Source organism: Gobio gobio (genome assembly GCF_949357685.1).
Source record: "Gobio gobio genome assembly, chromosome: 23".
Classification (NCBI taxonomy): Eukaryota; Metazoa; Chordata; class Actinopteri; order Cypriniformes; family Gobionidae; genus Gobio; species Gobio gobio.
Genome location: NC_137119.1, coordinates 21,127,735 through 21,145,063, shown reverse-complemented (window position 1 = coordinate 21,145,063; position 17,329 = coordinate 21,127,735). Strand labels below are relative to the sequence as shown.

The 17,329-nt window shown below is 38.7% G+C and overlaps 1 protein-coding gene across 1 annotated transcript; it reads left to right on the top strand.

The window, feature by feature from the left end:
- The first annotated feature begins 8,817 nt into the window (after positions 1–8,817).
- xkr9 (XK, Kell blood group complex subunit-related family, member 9) lies at positions 8,818–15,402 on the top strand. Its single transcript, XM_079806084.1, has 4 exons — positions 8,818–8,900; positions 10,303–10,739; positions 11,539–11,735; positions 13,663–15,402. Exons 2-4 carry the CDS (start codon positions 10,444–10,446, stop codon positions 14,286–14,288), a joined length of 1,119 nt encoding a protein of 372 aa, XP_079662210.1. The 5' UTR covers positions 8,818–8,900; positions 10,303–10,443; the 3' UTR covers positions 14,289–15,402.
- The last annotated feature ends 1,927 nt before the right edge of the window (positions 15,403–17,329 follow it).

Here is a 17,329-nt window from a genome sequence, read left to right as displayed (position 1 = left end):
GTTCCATTGATGTTTTAACATTTTGACACAATAAATTGAAAAAAGAATAAGACATTTCTTTCAAAATTAACAAAAATCTTCACCTGACGCCGGGTGTAAAATACTGACGGTGTTGACAAAGGTTGAACTGAAGCCAAATATACAGTATGTAATCATGAAACAGTATTAGAAGAATTCCCCATATGCAAATAACATTATACAGACTTTTTGAGAGCATTTGTCAACTACAGACATAAAACCTGACGTAGTTTACATCTGACAGAGTTGACAAAATGTTATTTTTTTCCACCTTAATCACGTGTTGTACAGTGGAGCAATTTAGTTTTTTCCTCAGTTGTAGCTGCCTTAATAAACATATCAAAATGGCAAGATTTATCCCACAACTATTTACAGAAACTATGACACTGCGATGACGGAGTTGACATAAGGCTGTGACCGCGGAGACTTCAATTTTGTTTGTTTAAAATGTTAAAAAAATCTATAACTTCCAAGACTATGTGTCCTATTGTGAGATCCACAATGAGCAGGAAATAGAAAACGCTCCTCAGAGTTAAAGCTGCCCATGACACTGCCCGATTTATTCATAATTATAAAAAATCCTGACGGAGTTCACGCAACTATTATAACCATTTTTTAATGGAAAGTATAATTCAGTATTTACTTGTTGTAGTGTTTGATATCTTTCTGCCTTTTAATGTAACTGTGTATTTTTTAATTTGTTGTGTTTTTTGCAGTTTTACATTGTGACCTCATGCTGAGGGCAGGTTAAATCACAAGTGTTTCCAAGTATAGAGTGTGCTTTTAAAATAATACTAAATAAATTATTTAAAAGAATAAGCAATACATGTCCTGAGTATACAAATTTCCTTTAGATGTAACTTTTTAAGTATTTTTATTGTGTTTACATTCTTACTTTTTAACATAAATAGGGCTTTTGTGTTTGTGACATGTTTTGTCCCTTATCTCAAGAATCAGTGATGTATATGTATGTATATCTAATAAACACATTTTTGTTAATAATGGACCTTAGCATTACATTTAAGTTACTAGTTAAAGGCGCAATATGTAAGATTTTTGGATTAAAATATACAAAAAACACTTGAACAATGTTATATATTTTGTTGACGTGTGTACTTACACTATCCCAAATGTTTCCAAGAATGTTTAAATCCAGAGAAATAAGAAATTTTAACCAGGACACAGAGCGTGTCCATGCGTCGCCTATCAATGACATCATACCCGCATTACCCTCGATTTCCGCTTTAATATATTATGTGTTTTATTATACAGGTGAGCAACGGTTACTCACGTAACCTCGGTTCCCATTTTCTCGAAATATTGAAGCCTTTATTTTAAAACGTGCAGAGCTATAAGCACACTGATTGATTTGGCTGCGGGATCTGCATGAACCTATGGCAAGGTGGCGTAACCGCATGAACCAATAGGAGCTGAGCCCGCCAAAATGGGCGGAGCTACTGGCTATAAAAGCAGCCCATTTTGCCATAGAAATCAGGTTAATTAGACTGAAGCGACAAGACCTGGATGTAAAACTTAATAGCACGGACGTCTACGCAATACTCATTCCCGTTATTCTCAGGGAACCGAGGTTACGTGAGCAACCAAGTACGTTCCCTTTTGAAAACAGTTCACTCGTATTGCATCTTGCTAACGCTGGGAACACAGTTCAATTAGGCCGTGCTATTTAAGCTGATGACCTTGCTCTGAGCTCTCGCCTGAGGAGAAAAACCTGAGGCTTAGAGTAGAACTTTGGTCAGAAATCCGGACAAGGGTCGGAGCCCACAGAAGGAGTACATAGGGGTTTGGACTCTTAGAGGCCTAACTCACCTAAACAGAAAGGACTTGTGCCTGCAGTGCAAAGACTTCCAAGTTGTAAAATCTATCAAATGTGGATTAATAAGTAATATGCCAAGATTTTATGAATGTTTTGTTCATTCAGTTGAAGTAATTTATAAATGATTATCCCCTTGAAAACAAAGAAATTAATATAATATAATAAAATACTGTTTTAGCATCCTCCATGTTTGTGCTATTGAACAAAGACCAGCTTACAACTTAAGGATACATCAATAAATTACTGATCATTTACTTGTCATTTATTTAATCTGAATTCAGCCAGTGTAGATCGTGGCATACTGACAAATTTAAAAGTAGATCTTTTAAAAAAGGTTGGGCACCCCTGCTTTACATAGACTCTGAGAGCCCTGACAGGGCAGAGTAGGTTTAGTTCATAGACCATAAAAAAATATGGACGACGCGACTTCATTGGCTTCCGCTGACGAGTGTTGAAGCTTTCGGAGGCCCGCACACGGCGCTGACATCTTGCGCAGATTTGGGACAGAGTCTGCGCAGTAGTGATCTCGGGACCGTAATCTGCGCGGTAGAGAGCAGGAAGTAGAGGCGCGATTATCAAAAGCCCGCCCACACTCTCACAGATGCAGAACAATTCATTATGTTGGTGTGAAATAAACAGTTATGGAAATGTAGAAATTAAAGCTAAAGCTGCAATCTCCTCCCAAAAATCCCGAAAAAAGTCAGTTACTGTGCGTTCACACCGCCGCCGGCAAGAACGTCAAAGTGGCCGGAAGTCATTCATTCTCAATGGGAGCCCGAGCTCCGGCGAAAACGGCGCGGCGCGTCTTGGACGATTTGGGCGTCGAGGAGAGTTGAAGTCAGGTCAACTTTATGGTAATGAGCTACGACGCGGTTCGGTGGCAGCCGGCGGCAACCAATGGGAATGTAGAAGTGCTCCGCTTGAGATGATTCTAGAGAACGCAGTGCTGTAAACTTTGGTTCCGACCACATGAGTTCCCAAGCAAAATAGAGGAGAGGTTGATCACTGCTGGTGCGGCGGGTTTGATAAGAAGACGCGCAACATTATTTATACACCACACAAATGGCTTTTAATTGGTTTATTTCGTTAGCAAACATGTAACTATAATTGTTAAGTTCTTTCCATCGATCTGCTTTTTTTAAACTTTCACATTTATTTCATGAGGTTATATTTTACGGTTATACCCTACCTGTGGTCAGTCTGCACAAACGCCGTTCAACATGATTGTTTGCTTTGCAGCCCCTTTAAATGCAGTTTCAAAAAAGACCAACATTCGATCTACGTCAGAGCGGCAGCGCATCCACGAATCTTTCTACAGCGTCGATGGCAGGGCGGCCAGAGCGAAGTTTGACACTCTCGCCGGCGGCGGTGTGAACGCACAGTTAGTGCCTCAGTGACAACTTCACTCACCCCATAGCCATGTCTCGGCTTGAGGGCGACCTTGGAGTCGTTAGGCCCAAACTCGAGACCGAAAGCATTCACAGAGAGTGCTTGTAAGTCGCCCACTCACTTGACCGATGCTAGAGCTATAGCAGGAGTGCGGTTTTGAATGAAAATGGCCTTATTTCAGCTGACTGAAGCGGCTCGAATGGGGGACCAGATCCCTGGCGTTTAGGGAACGGGTAGCATTTCGCTGCCTGTTGGCGCTGTCTGGTGTCAGCCACTGGGCGGGGCTGAGAGATCAGCGGCACTGGTTTGGCTGGCTGCTGGGTCGGCGCGTTCTTTTGGGCGACCTGAAGCAGAGATGGAGCGTTTCGGTAGGAAGTGTTGCATGGCCTGCAAAGACTTCTGTGCCTCAGTGAAGCGTTCAGAGAAGCCGCTCACCACGGGGGCGAAGAGACCAGTGGTAGAGATGGGGGAGTCAAGGAAGGCGGTCTTATCCGCGTCCTTGATTTCCGTCAAGTTGAGCCACAGGTGGTGCTCAAGCACTACCAGGTTGGCCCTGCTCCTTCCAATAGCCTGGGCGGTGGACTTTGTGGTGCGCAGGGCCAGGTCAGTGCAGATCGCGGAAGGCTGCTGGGTCCGGTCCAGACTTGTCCATGGAGCGGAAGAGTTTCACCTGGAAGAGTTTCACCCGCCATAGTGTGCAGGGCTGAGGCAGGACTAAGCACGATTGGCAAGAGCTGAAGTCGTTATGCACGGCTTTGATGGATGTGACACTTTGGCCTTCCATCCAATGGCGGTGGGTGGGTAGAGATGCGCGGCCACTGCTTCCTCCGGGGGGGTAGTTTTTCATACCCCTTTTCCTCCGCGCCATCTAAGGTTGAGAGCGCTGCAGAGGCGGAAGTGCGTAGGCGGGCAGAGTAGGGGGCGTGCCAGGACTCGTGAACTTCAGGGAATAACGGCGCTGATCACTGACGAGGGGCCTGTTGGCGCCCCGGCAGGAACCATTCATCAAGGCGGCTTCTGGTGGGCTCTTCTGGTGAAGACCAGTCGAGCTCTTCGACAGCCCTGGCGGAGAACGCAGAGAAGTTTGGCGTCTGTGCTTGGCCTGGCGTCGATTTTGCCTGTCTGAGGCGGAGGGGTGCTGGTCTGTCTGAGTGAAGAGCACTGGCCAAGCCTCTCTATTTGGAGAGAGTGAGGCATGCGGGATCTGAGCCGGCATGAGCTCGCTCGTGTCCGTGCGCTCATGAGTCCTCTGTCATCTCTCTCTGTCCTTTATTTTTTTGCCAAACAACGATAATTTTCTTCAAATCTGTAGTTCCGGGTGTGCGGATCCACAGCAGCTCTGGTGCCTACGCTCTGTTGTTCTGTATCGTCATCACTGTGCTGCGTTCTCATTGGTTCAGCTGTGAGCAGACCGTTCGCCCCAAGAGGAAAAATTAGCTGTTACTGCCATCCTGATCAACGGAAATCACATTGTGTTTGATACAAAACTAAATGGACTGAATCAAGTGAAAAAAAAATAATAAAAACTTCTGGCATACATTTAAATGGTCGCCTCCGATGGTGTTTCTTATTTGTCCTGTTTAGATGTGTGTCCCATAGACTGTAGGCTGGGTGTGTCATCAGTCGATGCGCAGTACCGTTTAAAAGTAAAGCATTAAGTTTATGCAACATTAGAGCAACCAAACGGAATTACAAAAATACAGCATATTTTGCAAACGCACCTTCTGCGCATCGCGCCTGACTCAACTCAAACACAATTCAACAGCTTTTACAGGTGCTTGTGAAGGCATCAACAGGTAAATGTAGACTACGTTCATTAAATGGTCAAATATATTAGGAAACTTTTAGCTGTGTTGCTATGTGTAATGAGAGTAAGCAACAGAGCAGCTAACACTCTGTCTAACCCATCCAACTTGCAGGTGCATTATATATATCTCAGGGGCGAGCTGTGACTTTGTTACCCGGGTTTTCAGGGTGACATGTTATGTCAAAAATGCACCTGCATATATATATATATATATATATATATATATATATATATATATATATATATATATATATATATATATATATATATATATATATATATATATATATATATATATATATATATATATATATATATATATATACAGTATACAGTATCTATATTGCAAAAAGTTTTGGGATGCCTGCATTTACATGCACATGAACTTTAATGACATCCCATTCTTAATCCTTAAAGGGGTGGTAAAACACATTCTTTTGAAGGCTTGACTGTGTTTGTGGGGTGCACTGTAACATGTGTTCATGCTTCGTTTAAAAAAAAATTGCCTTATTTTTCATATATTTGACCTTTATTCTACACTGCTCTGTCCCTCCTTGTAAAACGGTCTGATGGTTTCCGGGTTGTATGAAGCCAGTCCCTCAAAAATACGCGATGGGCTCAGATTGGTTAGCTGGCCCAGTGTGTTGTGATTCGCTAACCGCAGTGCACGTTTGTCGGAAACGTCACGCCCCTTACCTTTACCGGAGGCTGTGCTTTGGTCAGTATTAGAAACAACGGCGTCAATAAAACCATATGAGCCCGAATCAGACCCAGAACATTTGAGTGAAGATGATCGAGCAGAACCTGTTCAGTCCTCAAGAGTAAAGACTGCGGATCTATAATGATCGCTACTGAATGGCACTTTAACTTTTGTATTTTTAGAACGATTATAGCCAAATATCTGTCGCAAGAACTAACCCAAAACGAACACTAAGCACTGGCTTTAACTAGTAAGTTAGCCAAATCACACACAGAACCATGTTTAGCATGCCTGTAGATAAACAATACATAAAAGCTCTAATCAAAGAATCATTTACACTAATGCCAGGTTCGCTGTTGAGATTTTAACGTTAATGTTTGTAACGTTAGGTGTTCGTCGGATAACGTTAAGTATGAATGAGCATTTAACAGACTGGTTTGCAGAACAGCGCTGTCATCTGTTTACTTACTTGCTACAACCTATTACAGGAAAACACATCGATGAAAAATAAATCAGACCTACAGGTTGTGGCCCGTAAACAGCTTCTGTTTGTAAATCCAGCTTTCAGGACAAGCCGTTGTGCATATCCTGTATTGAACTCGCGAAGTTTGTGGAAGTTGTCCTCCGTGAAATGTGCAGCGCGCGCGTCGTGCATCCACGCACCGGCAGTGTTTTTTTCACGCAGCTGACGTTGTGCAAATCCGGCATTGAAATCGCGAAGACGTTGGATGTTTTCCTCCGTGAGATGTGCTGCAGGGAGCCCCGCGCGCGCCTGTTCCCCGTCTCAAACACATGTGCATATAACATGCTGTATGTTAAACGCTCTGCAACGCACCCCCGTCCCAAGGAAGGCTGAACAGAGCAAGTACCCCAGACCTGCAATCCGGATGAATATAACAGCGTTTCCTTGGCATCGCGGCAACAACACTCCAGCCTAACTATACCACAACAGCGCCGCGATACAAAATGGCCTCACCCCCCCTTATTTAATATTCTCGGAGGAGGGGTTTATGTAAATATTGAGCCTGTTGATGTCACCAACCCTGGAGGAATGTGTGTAGTCGCCTACTGGCCGTTTGCTGTAGTTCTTAGAAACTGATTTCTTTAAAAGCAAATATCTCCCTTTGCTTTAAACTTTGAACGTTGTAACTTTGCAGATGTTGTTTATGCTCAAGCAGCAACATTACACGCTAGCTAAAGTTAGAATAGTGAAATCGTGGTTTACCACCCCTTTAATTTTTGACCATTCTTCTAGAAGTGCATTTGTGAGGTCAGGCACTGATGATGGAAGAGAAGGCCTGGCTCGCAGTCTCCGCTCTAATTCATCCTAAAGGTGTTCTATCAGTTGAGGTCAGGACTCTATGCAGGCCAGTCAAGTTCCTCTACACCAAACTCACTCATCCATGTCTTTATGGACCTTGCTTTGTGCACTGGTGCACAGTCATGTTGGAACCATCACCAAACTGTTCCCACAAAGTTGGGAGCATGAAATTGTCCAAAATGTCTTGGTATGCTTCAGCATTAAGAGTTCCTTTCACTGGAACTAAGGGGCCAAGCCCAACCCCTGAAAAACAAACTCACACCATAATCCCCACCAAACTTTACACGCGGCACAATGGAGTCAGGCAAGTAACGCTCTCCTGGCAACCGCCAAACCCAGACTCGTCCATCGGATTGCCAGACAGAGAAGTGTGATTCGTCAATCCAGAGAAACGTCACTCCACTGCTCTAGAGTCCAGTGGCGGTGTGCTTTACACCACTGCATCCGATGCTTTGCATTGCACTTGGTGATGTAAGGCTTGGATGCAGCTGCTCGGCCATGGAAACCCATTCCAAGAAGCTCTCTACGCACTGCCACACGACATTTGGAGGTCTGTATATAACTATTGACTAAGCAGAAAGTTGGCGACTTCTGCGCACTGTGACCCTAAGCATGCACTGACCCCGCTCTGTGAATTTATGTGGCCTACCACTTCGTGGCTGAGTTGCTGTTGTTCCCAATTGCTTCCACTTTGTTATAATACCACCAACAGTTGACCGTGAAATATTTAGTAGTGAGGAAATTTCATGAATGGACTCACGGTACCACGCTTGAATTCACTGAGCTCCTGAGAGCGACCCATTCTTTCACAAATGTTTGTAGAAGCAGTCTGCATGCATAGGTGCTAGATTTTATACACCTGTGTGGCCATGGAAGTGATTGGAACACCTGAATTCAATCATTTGGAGGGGTGTCCAAATTGACTTTTGGCAATATTTGGGTGTTTACATATCTTTGCTTACATTGCAAAGTCATTAAAATGATCATTACTTACTTATATACAGTACACATATAAGAGGGAACATTAAACTTGTAGCCAAACATCAGTTTGTGGATGGTATTTTGCAAACAAATCAGTAAAAAAAAGATATGATCAATAGGTTATGACAACATATGTTTTTATATTGCTTTAACTCATCAAAATTACTTTTACATAAAGTCAAGTAGGCTACCTACATCTTTTATAAGTTATACAAGATTCAGCTCATTTTTAAAAGTCAGTTTAATGTAATTTAAGTTGAAATTACTTAAACATCCAAGTTTATGGTACTTTTTTTGCAATGGTGAAAACTAGCTTTTAATAAGGGGGTGAAATAACCTCAAAGCCTTTGCGACATGAAGTTACTTGGAAGTCTGTTGCTTACTGTAAAAGTTGTAAAGCAGCATACCAAAGAAGGCATTTCCTGTGTTTCATTTTTGTTCAATGGCCAAAACCACATGAACACAGCACTGCTCGTTAGATGGTAGTTAAATGGTAGTTTCAGTTCACAATCTAAGCAATGACCAGAATTCAGTTGTTTCCTGGTTCCGAAGAATAGAAGGGCTGAGACTGAGAGTAGCCTATCATTTTGAGAATGGCAGGCATTTCTTCTTTTGGCTATGTATTCAAAGTGTCAGGTAATGAATAATTGCTGTGATAACTCATTGGTCCACAAACAATATAGTTTATAACTAAAGACATATTTGGGTGTGTATTACATCACACAGTCACTGTAGGGTTAGTTCAGATGGGTGTGGTTTACTCCGTCATCGGAATTATGAGAAATATCATACTGTCTTTGAGAAGTCTCGTCGTCACTGCAACTGAGCAAGCAGAAGAATGGAAACTCTGGTAAGTTTTGAATGGGACTTACAATTTGAACTGAAAGCTAATGAGAGTAAATGTGCTGATTTAATATCTACACTCGGGAACTAAAGTGACAGTTTATGGCTTGACAGCATTACCCGCTGGATAACAAAGCTTAGCAAATACATTTTGTCCTGATGTTTACGTCAAATGTGCTTATGTTTTACAACATGTTAACAGTAAGTACTTGTTTATGTACTTTCAGGATATTTTCATTAAAATAGTAAATGTTAACATTTAATATGTATTTATTAGCCTACGTAAATTGCACGTAGACCTGGTGACAGGCAAGACAAGCCTATTTTTTTTATAGACAAATGAAAACTGAAAGTGCTTTGCATTGGCACGATAAAGAAAAAGAAAAACATAAAAAAATACATTTGTAACACTTTACAATAAGGTTTCATTTTAAACATTATTTACATTGCTTAAAAGGATAGTCCACCCAAAAATGAAAATTGTGTCATACTATTTACTCACCCCTTTAAGTTGTTTCAAACCTGTATGAGTTTCTTTCTTCTGTTAAACACACAGGAATAAATTTTAAAGAACGTTGGTAACCAGACAGTTGACAGCACCCATTGACTTCCATAGTATTTTTTTCCTACTATGGAAACGGCTACCGTCAACTGTTTGGCTCTTTAAAATATCTTCCTTTGTGTTCAACAGAAGAAAGAAACTCATACAGGTTTGGAACAACGTGAGGGTGAGTAAGTAGGCTAATTTATTATTGGGCGAACTATCCCTTTAACATGAACTAACAATGAAAAATAATTCTATTTATTAATCTTAAACTCAGCATTTACTAATACATTCATAAAATCAAAAGGATATCTGTTAACATAGTTAATGAACAGTTGCATTTTTGTTACTTAACATTAACAAAGGTCAATAAAAGCTGTAAAAATATATTGCTCATAGTAAGTTCATGCTAACTAACGCATTGAACTAATGTTGATGAAGGAAATCTTATGTAAAGTGTTACCATTTTGAAATAGTTTGAGAACATAAAAATGAATGACATTTCAGGCCCTCTATGAAAAATATACTTTTGATCACATGATGTAAGTCAGAATATTAGTAAATGGGAAATTGTCTTTGAAAATGTGGGGGTTATGATAGTGTGCGGCACATTTTGTACACATTACATAATGTTATCATTCATTATTCATTGTGTAGTGACTTGTACTGGACAAAGTCCAAAACATAAATAGATAGTAGAAACACATTCAGATAACATGAAATAACACTTAAAGAACTGAACCTATAAGAAATAAAAGTTTTACAACAAGCCGGTTCATTCAGTCACAGCACTATTTCAGTTCAGATGTAAAATATTCTAACATGTATTGATGTCCGTCTGTTCTCTCTCTATTATTCTATACAGGTTATCAGTTTTGGATAAAGACAAGAAGGGAATGACTCAACCAGCTGTTCTCGTTGACAGAAACCAAATGTCTATCTACATATTCAGCATTAACAAGCACAATCTGCCATCAGTATTCATTAAATGCCATAAATCACAATCATGACATCTACTGAAAGAGGATTTACCACTTTTCGATGGCTATGCACCCTTTTTGGATTCGTTTTTTATTTAGGAGACATTGGATCAGACCTGTTGTTATCTGTGCAGTATTTTAGAAGCGGTTATGTGTCCTGGGCCGCACTGACTCTTGCATTTGTTCTGGCCGGATCTGTATGCATACAGATATTCAGCTATGCATGGTTCAAAGATGATGAGAGAAATGATGAAGGTGACAAGGGTCTGTCCACTTGCCAACTGATCGGGATACATGTACTGCAGATAGGCCTTTTTACCAGGTAACGTCATGCTAATTTATTAGGCATTCAAATGGCATGAATCTAATATCCAAATATTAATGATAAATCGTCCAAAAAGGAGCATTCGATCATCATTTTCTCCCTCTCATGTCGTTTCAAACCTGTATGACTTTCTTTCTTCGGTGGAACACAAGAGAAGATATTTAGAAGAATGTTTCAGCTGTTTTTGTTCATATAATGAAAATCAATGGGTTCCAAAACAACTCTGGAAAAAAAACACTGATACATTTTTCAAACATCTTTGTTTTTCACAGAAAAAAAGGAAGTCATTCAGGTTTTGAAAGTATAGAAGCATGTTTTTACCACGCAATAAAAAAAATGAAAAAGGTAATTTTTTTATCTCACAATTCTGACTTTTTTCTTGCAATTGCGAGAACACAATTTACATGTCATAACTCACAGCTGCAAGTTTATATCTCAAAATTCTGGAAAAAAGGTCAGAATTGCAGGATATAAACTTGTAATTGCTAGATAAAAGTCAGAATTCTGAGATATAAACTTGCAATTGCAAGAAAAAAATTCAGAATCGTCAGATACAAAGTAATACTTACAAATTTTTTGTGAATATTTTTAAATTCCTTGATGGAAACAAGCTTCCAGAGAAAAGACATGAGGGTGAGAAAAAATGTGACTGAAGATTCATTTGTGGGCGAACTAGTTCTTAAAAATAAGGGGGAAGGAAAAGAACGTGTCGTCTCCACACTTGTATTATTTTTTTTATTGCTGTTGCAAACATTTACAAATGGAGTTAATTAATCAATCTATCTGTTACTCTAAGGTATTGCAATCTCCTGAAGAAGAGTTTTAAAGTCCTACGTTCAGGACAGAGTAAAGAGGAGGAGCAGTACCGCCTTTTCGGGATCGCTACGGATCTGAGCATGCTCCGCTTGTTTGAGACGTTCCTGGAGAGCGTTCCTCAACTTGTTCTGCAGGTCTATATCATACTGGCGCACAACCATCGATCTAATCTGCAATGTAAGTCCTGCACAGATACAATCATTACGTGCACTTCTGCACGGTGTTCAGGGTAACACATTACAAACAATGCAAGTTATGTAATCAGATTACTTTTTTCAAGTAACAAGTAACACATTTTTCAATTTACAACAAAATATTTGAGTTACTTTTTCAAATAAGTAATGCAAGTTAGTCCAGGGGTGCGTTTCCCAAAAGCATTGTTAGCCAACTATGATCGCAAGTTCCATCGTTATCAACATGGTTCAACCATTCGGTGTATCCTGAAACCATAGTTCGAACGAACATTCGCAAACTTGCGTGGTTGGAACGACTGCTCTCGACCTGTGGTTATAAGAATAGTTTCTTGTTCGCACGACATGTGGATTTAATAAATCCTTATCTTGAGCAAAATAAGTAAGCTGACATTTAGTACAATCTATATCTTTTACTTCAAATACATACACATGTAATTTACGTCTTTTAGTTTGTCAAGAGATTTAAAGCACTTTTTTTGAAGAGTGAGCATGTGCGGACGTGCTCTATAAGAACGAGCCTATTTGAATCTGGAAATAAAGCAAAATAACTGAGGAAAATAAGAATTAGTCCTCAGGTGCCATGTCCATAATTTATAGCAAAAAATCTAGCATAAATTCGATCTTCAAATAATTCATTAAAAGCAGTTATTACTCCACCACCTGCGTGACATCATTAACTAATGTGGTTGAACGACAGATTTGCGACAGTACGGTTTTGGGAAACAGTCGTCAGTAGTTGATTTCTTCCAAAGATGCAACATACTATGGTAGTTAAGCAGTGAGTTATGTCATTGTATGGGGAAACTCATCCCAGAATGGTAGCTGAAAGGTTTGTTTGAACTGTGCACTCTAGTTTACAGGCATCAGCCAGTGGCTTGTTTATTTCACGTTTGGTGTGAATGGGCATTTACATTTGTCGAAAACTAGATATTACATTTTTGTTATGAAAACAAAACAAAAAAAACACAGGGAGCCCAGCCTATGTGAGAAAAAGTAACACAAAAGTAACGCAACATTTCAATAAAAAGTTACTAAGTAACACAACTAGTTACTTTTTAGGAAGTAACACAATACTTTTAAAAGTAACTTTCCCCAACACTATCCACAGTGTACACTACTGTTCAATAATTTGGGGTACGTTTAAAAAAATAAGAAATTAATACTTTTATTCAGCAAGGAAGCATGAAAAGTTATAGTAAAGACATTTAAAATGTTAAAAATGATTTATATTTCAAATTAATTCTGGACATTATATACATCAAAGAATCCAGAATCCGGTTTCCAGAAAAAAATATAATGTATAATAAATATTTCTTAAAGCACCAAATCAGCATATTGGAATGATTTCTAAAGGATCATGTGACACTGAAGACTGGAGTAATGATGCTGAAAATTCAGCCTCGCCATCATAGGAATAAATACAATTTATTTATTAAAATATATTAAGACATAGGATATGTTTACTGTATCATTAATCAAATAAAAGCAGCCTTGGCAAGCATAAAGAGAATTCTTTCAAAAACATAATCTTACAAAATCTTACCGAACCCAAACGTTTGAATGGTAGTGTAAGCTTGAATACATTTTAAACGATAATAATAATTTATATAATTTAAAACAAAACAAAAAACTTCAGAATTTTTGGAAGTCACTTCACTCTTGAAAATAAAGGTCCATGAAGAACCTTAGATGTCATAGGTGCATTCATGGAACTTTTTCATTCCATAAAATGTTCTTTATAGTAGAAAAATGGTTCTTTAGATTGTTAAAATGGTTATTTTAAGAACTGTTCTTTGTGTAACCCAAAATGGTTGTTTTATGGCATCACTGCAGTGTAAGTGCCTATATCACAGTTTGTGGTAGACCATGTAATCAGACTGATTTGTAATATAATAAAATCTCTTTTTTAGACATTAGCATGGCCGTGTCTTTCGTCAACATAGCCTGGGCCACGGTGGATTATCGGCGTTGTTTACGGCGCTCTCTACCTCACATTAATGAGATGCCATCTGGAATCCCAACAGCTGTCTACTTGTTCTACAAAATATTTACCATAACCCCACGAATCCTCAGCCTCACCCTCTTCATCATGCTTTCCACCCTCACTACTCTAGCAATGGCCTTCGTATGGCTGGTGGGAACCATCTGGGCATGTGTGGAGGAGACCAAATTCTGCACTTCACGAGTCCTCGAACATCTTTATCGAGCTATTGTTGGAGTTATCCTCGTTTTTACCTTCTTTAACATTAAAGGAGGGCACACTAAAGTTCCCATGACTATGTATTATATTTTAAGTGTGTGTCAAAATCTTGCTGCACCTATTTTGTTGTTTCTGCTCAAGCCGGAGTCTGAAAGGACTGACTACTTTCTGCCCATTATATTTTTTATATTCATGTCAAATTCACTCGGACTGGGTTTTCTGGCACTCTATTACAGCCTCCTGCACCCTCGTGGACATGTGGCAGATGAGATCGACGGAATGGAGAGACTGGAACCAGAGCCAAAAACACGTTTTGATAATTTTTTACAAATATAATAGCCTACTCATAAACGAATGAACTTGGTTAACGAGAAAAGGTGCACATTTGTATATATATATATTTTTATGCTGGAATTGTTAAAGTATGAAAGATCTATGTTTAAAAAGCTGCTAAGGAATGCTATCTGATTTTTCAGGTAGGAAATGTTGAACCTTACAGGTGTCACTGAACTTGTAAAAATGACGCATCTGTGTTTTTGCTGAATAATATTGTGAAATACTATTACAATTCAAAATATTAATATATTTTAGAATTTTTATTTTTTAATATATTCCTGTGATGGTAAAGCTAAATATCACCAGCCATCCCATTACAGTCTTCAGACACATGATGAGTTGGTGCTCCAGAAACATTTCTTATGTTGGCTAAAACATGCTAGCAACATGTTAATTCATGTGCAATGTAATAAATCATGCTAGCTATGTGCTAATTCACGCTAGCGATGTGTTAAAACATGTTAGCAACATGCTAAATCACGTTAGCAATGTGTTAAAACATGCTAGCAACATGTTAGCAATTGGTGAAATACTAATTCATGTTATGTGCTCAAATGTTTGCAACATATTTATGCTAGCAATGTATACGAAACATGCTACAAACATGCTAGCAAAATGCAAAATAACACATGCTAAGATATGCTAACAACATAAAACTTGTTAGCAACGTAAAACATGCTAGGAAGCATATACAACGTTCACATGTTCAGACAAGGCTTTGTCAAGCCAAAATAAAAGCTTGTCCCAATAAATTTAACTTTCTAGTTATTATTATCAACATTGAAAACAGCTGTGTTGCTTGATGTTTTTGTGGAATGTGGTGATTTTTTTCAGGATTCTGTGATGAAATGAAAGTTCAAAAGAGGAGCAGCATTTAGAATAGAAGTCGTTTGTAACATTATAAATGCATTTACTCACACCTTTGATCACTTTAATGCATCCATGCCGAATAAAGTATTCATTTCTTTAAAAAAAAAAAAAATCTTACTAACCCCAAACTTTGAAAGGTTGTATAGGCTATATTTTTACAAACCAGAATTTGCACCCTGCCTCAGCTTTCTGATAGAAGTTCAATCACTACCACTAAAATAACACAAGATGGCACTGTTGTTCCAAAAAAAAAAAAAAAAAAAATCCTCTTGCCTAAAATATTCTGCCTCATCCAACTGGAGATTTTGCTGCCATCATGGAGACTTGTTAAAATGTACTGACTGTACTGTGCATTATCTTTGTCATAATATAGCTACTAATTGTTTTATTGTAAATAATAGCTTTTTGTATTACATTTTATTTTAGTCTTTGATGTCAGGTAAAAACACTGTTAATTAAATGCAAAATTATTTGACAAAAATGCATTAGTCCTTCATGTGTACATGTATGTCTGTCTAAAGCAGAAGGATATGTGAACTTTGACCCTCACAATCTCTGAGTCTAAAGAGACTGAGAAAGGCTGAGAGATCATGCAGATTGCCTGTTTCAGAACTAATTGAAAGATAATAAACTAATCCACTTCTGTTTTGACTACCAGCAATATATTGTGCAAGCCAGTGGAGTGAGTCAAGATTGAGAGAAGAAAAAAGAGCAAAGATAAAGAGGATTAAAATAGAGAAGCAGTCGCAGCATTTCCTCAGTGTGCTGTTCGGTGAACATCTGCGCTGAGAACGTGAGCTCACCGTGACAGAAAGACTGCAGATTTATTCAACGGTAGTAGCCTTTCAAATAAACATGAGTACTGCTCAGCAGGCTGCAGGCCTTTTTGATTTTCTCATGTATACATACACATATACAGTGGCCCCAAAAAGTATTTGGACACTTTGTGGACATTTAAGTCACACACACACACACACAGCAAAAATAAACCCAACTTGCATCTGCATATAAATGGTGAAGGAGGTTTTCTCTTCACAATCAAACTTTTTCTTTTGTCTTTTTTTGCAGTTAGTTTTAGCCAACTAAATTTGACAAATCAGATTGTGTTTTAGTAACGCCTACACCCCAACCCTAAACCTAGCCTTACAATAATACAAATACAGTAATTAAATGACGCAATATTGATGTGCGCATGCCCAGTGGCCGTGGCTGTATCCCTTCTAGTCTGTGTGATGACATCACCGTTTCACAAAATATACGGATTGGCTGTACACACGAAAACGCAAGGGTGTCGTTTTCAGATTTATCCACTCTGGGACCCGGTTAAAAAAAATACTGGTTTCAGGCTCCTAAAATGCTGGATCTGTCTGAATGAACCGCTGATACGATACAAAAATGTTATGTATACAGCAAACATGTGGATGGGGACTTAATCTATAACCAAGGAAACTAACTAGTGGCAGGAAAATGAGAACAAAAGAAACAGGTACAACTAATCCAAAACTGAACCTACATTTGACAATAATGACACTGCATTATTCCAAACAAATACTGTTTTTTAAACAGTTTTCTAAAAGACCGAAACAAATAATTTCCAATCATAAGGACGTCAAGAGAATAATGTAACACTTGGTATTTTAATATAAATTCAGTCGCTGCATTCTTTTCCTCATTCTTTTTTTAATTTTATTTGTATAGCGCTGTAAAAGTATGGAAAAAGACAACATAAACTGTACATGTGTGGTCTGTTCTCCTGTTTTAATTTACGGTATGTATAATTAACTGGAATGCACTAAGAATTTAGCATTTTTCTCCCTAAATCCTCACGTTTCACTCCAAGTTTGTTTTGCTTAAAAAAATGTAATTGTCTCCCTTTTCACTTAATCCCTATTAGAAGTGTTTACTGAAATGTTGCTAAAGCAGGTAAAAACAATATTCATTGTATGTTAAAATGACTGAAATCACTAAAATGTTATCACTCAATGACATGCTCCAGTTAATGAATATTTTTGATAACACAGAAATCTATTACAACAGTGATATGTAGCACATCCGTAATATTGCTGTGGAAATAAATTAGCTTTTGGGTTTTTTTTATGATCTGCTGCAGTAATTTGTTCATTTGTTAATGCTTAATGTTTACAGCAATAAAACCCCATAACAAATTCCTT